The following is a 9,596-nucleotide window of genomic DNA, read 5'->3' on the forward strand; positions in this document are numbered from 1 at the left end:
ATACTTATATTTCCCTTGGAATGTCTCAGTTGTCTAATATGATGCTTACTCAACAAGTTGTCATTGATAATTTCTATATTTACAGCATTTGCTATTGTGATTTTTTAAATATACTCACTAGGTAAAATAGTTTTAAATTAAAAAGTTAATAAAAATAAAAATTTAAAAATTTTTTTAAAAATAAAAATTTGGACAGAATAAAGTGTATTCACTGTGTAGAGCTAAGCACTTAGTTTTAACACAGTATTTAGCATATGCTCATGTTTAGATTTTAAAACATATCAGAAATTATATTTGTAAACAACTTTTCTTTGTTCTTCACATTTTACAGGAGCAGACCCCTCCACCCAGACCTGAAGCCTACCCCATCCCCACTCAGACATATACCAGAGAGTATTTTACCTTCCCAGCTTCCAAATCTCAGGATCGGATGGCTCCTCCCCAGAACCAGTGGCCAAATTATGAGGATAATCCACATATGCACACAGATAGTAATCATTCCAGTATTGCAATTCAGGTTAGACATAAAGGGTTCCACAAATTTCTTTCAGTCTTCAAAACAATAGAATAGACCAATTTGGCATGATGAAGTTTGAAAGATTTTATTTATAATTGATATTTTCTGTGAAAGAGGGAGGTTGTCCTTTTTTTTTTACTGCTTGACTCTGAAAGAAGGGAGTAGAACAGAATGCAGGATGGATGGGGATACTGTATTTAATATTGATTAATGAAATGATAGTGGGATAATGTCTCATTACAACTCTGAAAGCAAGTCTCACTGCCTCCAGGATTGAGAAATATAGCAAGTGTTTCAGGATTGAGAAATAAAGCAAGTGTTTTGCCTGTCTCTGCAAGTGGGCCTGGGGAAGTGGGACAGACATATATGAGGTAGTCAGTGCTCTCATAGAGGTGGGTCCTGTCAGGTGTGAACTTTCAAGGTCCTGGTTTGAGTACAACCTGACTGGTCTCAGTTCCATCACAGCCACCTATGTGGATGCGTATTTAGAGCAGAGGGAAAGGGCATGGAGACATATAGTTGAGTGAGACCCCAGTTAGGTGAACAAGGTGGCAGGACTGAGGATCTGAGGGCAAGTGGAGCCTGTTGGAAGGGTGAGGGCAATATAAGGCTAAGTACTTGAACTGGGAACAATATCATACATGACTAAAGGGAAGAACTAGATGATATGGTCTACAGTAATGGCAATCCTTTAGAGCTGTCAGTGATACAATCAACCTGTTGTGGCGTACATGCTATAGATTTACCACCACTGGTCTAGAATAAATGATGTATTGTGCCCTGGATAGTAAATGTTGTGGGAATTTGGAAGATTATTATTCTTCCATTAGGATGCCAAAAATACTTTACATTTGAGATAGGATTAGAGCTATGCCTCAAAGGGAGAGAACAGATAGGCAGAGAAGAGAGAAGGTTATACTCCTTTGGAGCATGTTGAGGAGTATGTTCTAAAGACAGACAATGGTCCTTTAACTGGTCCATCCTGCCTTTGCTAGGTAGGCCTGATGCTCTGTAGCATCCTGGCTTTGGGAGTGCTGCTACCTTCTTCATCCTGTCAGGATACCATATCTACTACTATAGAAAGTAGGGAAGATGCCATAGGTACAGAGTTAAAAATCTTACATGTGGGACAGGGCAGGTGCAAAGGCTTTACTCTACAGATTTTAGGTTATTTAATACTTCTGTAATTTGTAGATTATGTACCTAGCACTGCAGAAGTTGTTCTGTTTACAAGTAAAGTTGTCACTAAATTTGGAGAGTAAATATTCCATTTTTCTGTTAGGCTATTGTTTTCTAAAGTGATATTGCATCTTTTGTGTTGTCTGAAAAAGCTTATTTATTCCACTCTATCTCATTCACATGTCCTATCCATTGACTTTATACCAGTCTTTTTTACATCTTCAAGATTGGAGCAGATGCATCTTGAATGAATAGGATGTCCTTGGATGTATGACTCTACCAAAGAGCTTGTAAAGACAATTCTAAGCTTTAGGACTCACTCAGGAATGGATCTATGGATGGATAAAATGGCTAAGATTGGATAATTACTCTTAGTAATAAATAGAATTTCATTATAGAGAAGTCCTGTGGTTGCCCTCATGTACTTAGACTGTACACATTCATTCTTAGCAGTCAGCTGTGTGGCTGGTCCCGCCTGGAGGTAGTGCGAGTGCTCTCATGTCTGCCCTTAGAACTGGGTGAGGAGGTAGCTTTGATGTGCCCGAGCATCCCTATGATCCAGTTTTTCCAGTGCTGCAGAGAGAAAGCATGGCTTTTCCTCCTTTTTTCACAGATGGATTCATTGCAGTCACATTTTCTGTAGGGCAATCTGAAATTCTAGTCTGTACACATGCAACAATTGTTGTGGTCTGTTCATTCTGTGATGAAATGTCGTAATTTTTTTTTTTTTTTTCTGTGAAGCATTAAAGTTTTAACAGTTCTTTTTTTTTCTTACCTAGCGTGTTACCCGTTCCCAAGAAGAGCTACGGGAAGACAAAGCTTACCAACTTGAGCGGCATCGAATGGAGCCAATCATGGATCGAAAGTCTGATAGTGATATGTGGATAAATCAGAGCTCCTCAGTAGAATCTAGCACCTCTAGCCAAGAGCACCTGAACCATTCCTCCAAATCAGTTACCCCTGCTTCTACACTGACCAAAAGTGGCCCTGGCCGGTGGAAAACCCCTGCAGTGGTGCCACCCACACCAGTGGCTATCTCCCAGCCTATTCGAACAGATCTGCCTCCACCACCACCTCCACCTCCTGTCCACTATGCCAGTGATTTTGATGGGATTTCCATGGATTTGCCTCTTCCACCCCCTCCTGCCAATCAGGTGGGGCCCCAGTCTGCTCAGGTAGCTGCTGCAGAACGGAAGAAGAGAGAAGAGCATCAGCGGTGGTATGAGAAGGAGAAGGCCCGCCTGGAGGAGGAGCGGGAGAGGAAGCGCAGGGAGCAGGAGAGGAAGCTGGGGCAGATGCGCACGCAGTCTCTGAACCCGGCCCCCTTTTCTCCCCTGGCTGCACAGCAGGCAAAGCCTGAAAAGCCTTCCACACTCCAGAGGCCCCAGGAAACGGTCATTCGGGAGCTGCAGCCACAACAGCAGCCCCGCACTATCGAGCGCAGAGATCTGCAGTACATCACAATTAGCAAAGAGGAGCTCTCCTCTGGTGACAGCCTGTCTCCAGACCCATGGAAACGGGACGCCAGGGAAAAGCTGGAGAAGCAGCAGCAGATGCACATCGTAGACATGCTCAGCAAGGAGATCCATGACCTGCAGAGCAAGGCCGACCGCACCGCAGAGGAGAGCGACCGCCTCCGGAAGCTCATGCTGGAGTGGCAGTTCCAGAAGAGACTCCAGGAGTCCAAACAGAAAGATGAGGATGACGAGGAGGAGGAGGACGATGACGTGGATACGATGCTAATAATGCAGCGTCTCGAGGCCGAACGAAGAGCCAGGGTAAAGGGGAAAAATGACTTGGTTGTGCGTATCTGTGCTCCCTCTTTTATTTAACTTGTGTGTTTGTTACGGAGCCAGCTAAACCTGGGATCTTAAGGAAGGATTTAACAAGCCCCTAGGCATATCCTGTTTACCGTAGGTACTACTATTGGCTGATGTCCTATAGAAATGAGCCAGGGTTATAGGGCTGGAAATTTTTAAGATGCATCCTTTGCCAGAATTAAATACAATTCAAAGAGAGCTTTATTGTTTTAATTAGTATCCCAAGTATCCATTAACACTTTAGTTGAAAAAGAGGGTATTTGTTAATGACCACTAATCTCATCAGGAATTGGTATATCGTATAGGGTCAAATAGTAAATTCCTGAGGTTTAATTATGTGTAGACTGACAGCCACTCAACTCTGCCGTGAGGATGCAAAGCACCCACAGAAGTCATGCAAACAGTAACTGACTGGTGCCCACAAAGCTGCCCTGAAACACATGACAGGTGGCTTAGGACCCTGATCTTGACCATGCACTAATGAAGCCACTCAGGACAGCAGATTTAAAGTGCTGGTGTCATTGCCAGAAATGGAGTATTATTAGTAATTATAGTATTGATGAATCAGATACTTATTCACATAGTAAAAATTTCAACCAAAGTTCATATTATCTCCATTCATATATCTCCATGTTATAAAAATAATTTGTTTCACATTATTTATAGTAAAATATAATTTATTGCAGTCAATTATTAAAATGCAAATTTTAGATGAAAGTCAGATTCTTTGGTACCTTACAAAGGGAGTTGTTTTCAGAAAGGCATTTTTATTCTCAATTTGAGCATTTTTAAGAGAGGTTATTGACTATCATGTTAATACATTTTGATTACATTTCTTTCCTTAATCCATACAATGCAGTATTCCAAGAAAAGATAACCAAGTGTATGTTCTTTTTTGTTACTTAAATTTTGTTTCTAATTTAAGCTCCTTTTTAATACTGTGTTTTAACTAAAACAATAGCTATTAGGTCAGATATTTTATGACATTCATGATGACATTCCTCATGATGACATTCAGTTTTAGGTGATTATTAGTGAGTACACAGAGCCCAGTAGTAGGATCCCTTTTCAAAGTTTGCTCTGTGAATCTTTCCTGAAAAGTTCTCTGACACCTACTTATTAATATATAAGTATTTGTACCAAATCTATGTTCATGATTTTACCCAAAATTCAGCTCAGTATCCTCTTAGATAATTAGTTTTTTAAAGCGAAATCTAATTTGTATTTTTAACTATTACATTGCTTTATTAATAAGTCATTGGTAATAGAGTTATTTAATAAGGACTATATTTAACAGAAGTGTTTTGATTTTGGTTTTGCATTATTTTATTTGTTTTTTTAGGGGTTGAATGAGTTTTTTGTTTTTTAGGGTTTTACTTCTCTCTTTTTTTTTTTTTTTTTAAAGAGTAACTATTTGATAAACAGGGAATGTTAATATAAGGATTCCTTGGACAGTTTTCATTTACTACATGACCAGAACTCTGTGACAGTTATACTTGTGATCATCCTACCCTGCTGGTGCTGATGCATTCTGCTGTGGCCAGAGTCACCAATACATAGTGACCTAGATTCTTTCTATAGCAAAATATATTTATGACCCTGTATTACCATACTCTAGACACAACTAACATACGGCCTTATGTTTACTGCAGATCAGACTCTAAATATGAAATAGCTTTATTAGCAAATGAGTGAATAATATCAGCAGTTCTTACTATTGTAGCTCTATTCTAGTAATAGGAAGAAATTAGCAATGGTGTTATAGGTATTTCTATAATTATACCTACAAGGTGAAGTTTATATTGAAGGCCTGTTTTTCTAAATAATTAAAACACAAGATTTCAAAGCCTTTTAGTATGGATTATGTTAAGATAATTTTTTTCATAAAGTATGTTAAGGTTAATACCTGAGCCTGAAGAGATTAATCTTATCTAAACTTAGCTTTTTAGTTTCTGTGAATCTTAAGGATGAAATCTAAGTATTTAATACCATGTAAACATTTTTATATTTCTGAATAGTAGACGTTAATAGTAGTTCTTTAGGTTTTTCAGAGAGTGGTCCAAAAACAAGATAGCAACAGAGTATGCTGATGGCAGAATACAGGTCTAAACCTAACTTTTTTTTTCACGCTTCATCTTTCTTTCTTTCTTTCTTTTTTTTTTTTTTTTTTTTTTTCCTTCTCTATTACCTGCAGCAGACTGCTATGCCAGCAATCTCTGTTCTAGATTTGGTATGTTCTTGTTTCTTTCCCTTTGGTACTTTTCCTGTCTTGATTTTCTTTTCTCTTTTGGTGGTGGCTGTTTTATGTTCCCAGTAGATCAGTTCTCCTAGGGTCTCCTAGATCAGGAGACTAGCCCTGTCACTATCTATAAGCATGCCTTGAATGTTACTAGATTTAGTTACTCTTTACTTTTCTCTGTTAATTTTAAGTGTTACTGTTTGTTTATGGTTTTGACCTTTTCTCAGTTTTGGTCATAATTTAATTCTGTGTATTCTTATGTAGTCATAAGTACATAAGCAAATGAAATAACTTGCCATAAGTAACCTGTTTCTTTTATATTAGAAATAGAACTTAAATATGCAATGATTGTAAACCAGATGAAATGGTATTAACATTATTGCCAGTTTTAAAGCTATAACTTAGATGTCATTGTCTATTGATAAAATAAGCTTTCTAATGTGAACATATGTTCTGTGCTTCCAGTATTAATATTGTATTTGAGTTTTGTATGACATATCAGCCATTCTAATTTATACCCTGATTAAAAAAAAATGAGGTCACACTCTCTTATGAATTGAATATATTATCAACTTTGAGAAAAATTTTGGTTACTCGTTTAGTATGCTTTATCCTTAGGTACATTGTCTGTGTCACCTACTGGACAATTGTGGCCTAATATAAGTCAGTCAGGGTCAGCTTCCCAGTGATACAAAGCCAGTATCAGACAGTATTTCAAAAATATCTCAGAATCCAGTTTGCTTTAATGGTCTTTTCACCAGGTAATAGTTCCAATTTAAATAGTACTAGAGCAGTGCCATCCAGAGAGAAGCCCTTCTTATAAACACATTCCTACTTGGCGATCAGAAGACATATATCCTGAGCTCCACATTTCTTTAATATGGAAGAAAAGTAAAGAAAACTGTTCATTTTGCTCCCCATTTTGTATATGACAATATCAAAAGATACAAGCAGAAAACACTGATCAGAATCACTTCTAGTATAAGATACTTGCTTAATTAATATGTATTAGAATCTACTCTCTGGCAAGCACTGTGATCCAAGGCACTGTGAAGTACACTGACTTTTGTCTCAGAATTTTTTATTCCATAAAGATGTGTATAGGAACAATAGTCTTTAAGAATAGAAGTCACAGTGAGATTCTTATTTTACAGAAAGAGGTCTGAGTTTTTATTTCAGAAAATGAGTATTTTGAGTATTACACACTGATCTTAAATACCACACTTACGGGCATTTCTTAGCTCAGTTCCTCAATAAGTGTTAATATTATTAATAACTGTACCATTATCTATACAATTCTTACTATGTCAGGATCAGAAGGTTGCCCCGAGAACCTTCTTGAAGGATTAGTGGTAATGGCAAGTCTGTAGTCCTGTGCAGAGCAGTGCTGTCCTGCAACCTGAAGATTCTCAGTGTGTCACAGGATTTAGGGTAGTGCTGACAAAGCTGTGGCACACATGTGCAGCAGGCTGTTTGTATCATTGAAAGCTCTAAAAGGTTTTCCATCACTGATGTAGAGTGACTCATTGGGTCAGTGAGCTAGGTCATGTTCCTGATAGGAGCAGCCACAATCTGTACCATTAGAGGACTGCCTAGGCTGATTCCTGCTTTTTTTCTTGCTCTTTTCTCTGTGTGGCCTACTCTTTGCTTACTCATCTCAAACTTGTGAATTCAGAATTACAGTGATGCTAATAAGTCCCATTCTAGTCTAACCTTTCACACCCTAAATATTCAGAAGACCCACCAGCCTGTGTACCATCTTCTTGCAGGGTCAGATACAACTTTTCAAATTCAGCCTGTTCATAATGGAGTCCTTCCTCTTCTCCAGCCATCTGTCCCAATCTTCCTGTTCCCATCTTCCTGTTCCAGTGGACACTTCTGTTGCCTCCTAAAAAAAAAAATACGTGACAGTCTTCCACAGCCCCTTTTCTTTCTGTTCAGTAACCACCATCTTCTTTCTCAGAATCTGTTACCTCTCCATTCCCTTTGCATACTACTATCCTTTCCTGTCTTATCACTGTAGGAAAGTATAGCTCAATTGCACAGTCCTAACCCTGATTCCTTTCCAAGCGACACAACAGCTACAGTGACTCCAGGAGGAAGCTCTCCATAGTGCTCCTGAGTGAGACTTTTACCTACATAGATATTCCAAGTTTTCCCAGGTTCACAGGAAGCATTGGGTACACAAGCTTTGTCTGCTACTTTCCAGCATGTTGAGTGAGCTCCTACCTAGGAGTCATTGCCCTTCCCTGGCATTGCTAGTGCTTCCTCCCTCAACAGCAACCAGTCTTGCTCAGCTCCCAATTCTTCTCAGACTCTGCTTGTTTGCTGAGCATTTACTGTCCTCTTATTCCCTCCCACCTGTGACTTCTTATGATGTATGTTTGTGTCTTCTGGGTAGTACACACCTCCATGGGAGCAGCAACCTTTATCTGTGTTTCTGGAACAGTTCTGGTGTGTTAGAAGTCACTAATATGGAAGAAGTGGTGTATAATCCTGGAACTAGATCCCCAAGTTCGTGAAACTGTGGATTTCCTGGTTGTACAAGAATAAAACTGTCGTTAGATTCTCCTGTTTTTAATTATTAAGATAATACATGAATCCACTCAAATCTAAATATTTCTTGCTGTGGGAAGCACCACAGGGCCAGGTTACAGCACAGCAGTCTAGGCTTTTATTGTCCTTTTTCTCATAGGCAGACCTTTCTCCAGAATCTGTCTGTAAAATGTGTGGACCCATATGTCCTGTGGTCATGATACTCTGTCTTGTCCATGAACCTGGCTCGCTCTTTTTCCCTCTACTGGGAGTCAAACCCAGAGCCAGGGACATAGTAGTCAAGTGTTCTACCATCGAGCTGTACCCTGGAGCCCCTGTCTCTAGCTTTTATTGCCTATTCATTTGGCCCTGGGGCAGGTGGCTGTTGACCCAAGCTAAATTTTTACTTGGCTTGAAGTTTCAAGGGCAGCTCCATGGTCCTTACACCTAATGACGGTATAGCATTCTAGGTTAACACTCTGGGTCATTTTATTGCTCTAAGCTTGTCAAATAATTGCTTATATTACTCTCCTTTCTCCATAACAAAACTGTCATGTGAGTGAATGTAAGAGCCAAGCCCAGTGCATGGATCTCCCTCTGGTCACAAGTATCAGAGTGGGTACAAGTCAGTGTTCCAACTAACTTCCTGCATAAAATTAGGTACTCTTGCTACTATGCAAGTGCCTCCTTTTTATAAAGTGGTATTGGTGGAAGACTTCGATCAGCTAGATACTTACAGGGTCTGGCCATCTTAGTATCTCTCAGAATTCATAGAGATGTTCTTCCACCTTGAGATAATGCCAACAATAATATGTTTTCAGATTACAGTCTTGCCTGCTTATTTGAAGACTCACACTAGGGCTCCCCTCATATGTCATGCTTTTGCCTGGACTTTTAAGTAGGGTGATAGGTGTCAAGTCCAACCATCTTGAGTGCTCTGATAGAGGAAAAAAGGTTTGAATCAAAATCTGTATAAACATTTCAATCAAGAATTGATAGGAAGCCTAATTGGAAAACTGACCGCTAGAGAGCATTGGTAGGAAGTACACTGTGGCCTTTTGAGACCAAGGCACCTCTGGAATAAGAGTCTGCTCAGGGGTGGACACATCTCTTTCCAAAGGGCAGTATTACTGAAGGAATAAAGACCCAAGGAATACATCATGGAGTAGAATACAAAGTCCTCAGTGATGCAATATCAGAGTTTCCCTAAAAGAGCCTTGGGTGTGTGTTGGACTTCCTGTTACTGGAGAGTTATTTTGTTTCATCTGCCACTGGGCTATTAGCAGCTGAGCTCTAGATCTTATAA

At 39.3% G+C, this 9,596-nt stretch overlaps 1 protein-coding gene across 10 annotated transcripts in view; it reads left to right on the forward strand.

Moving 5' to 3' along the window:
- The window catches only part of Afdn (afadin, adherens junction formation factor), a 185,254-nt gene that overhangs the window by 162,610 nt on the left and 13,048 nt on the right, over positions 1-9,596 (forward strand). For 6 of the 10 annotated variants that reach the window (XM_023706500.1, XM_023706508.1, XM_023706504.1 and 3 more), the window contains 2 exons: positions 332-517; positions 2,476-3,498. In XM_023706500.1, coding sequence (XP_023562268.1) covers positions 332-517; positions 2,476-3,498 — 1,209 coding nt within the window. The remainder of the gene's footprint in view (positions 1-331; positions 518-2,475; positions 3,499-9,596) is intronic. The other 4 variants (XM_023706503.1, XM_023706506.1, XM_004646229.2 and 1 more) reach the window with 1 other exon arrangement.

This window comes from Octodon degus, unplaced genomic scaffold, assembly GCF_000260255.1.
Source record: "Octodon degus isolate 3935 unplaced genomic scaffold, OctDeg1.0 scaffold00261, whole genome shotgun sequence".
In the NCBI taxonomy this organism is placed as follows: Eukaryota; Metazoa; Chordata; class Mammalia; order Rodentia; family Octodontidae; genus Octodon; species Octodon degus.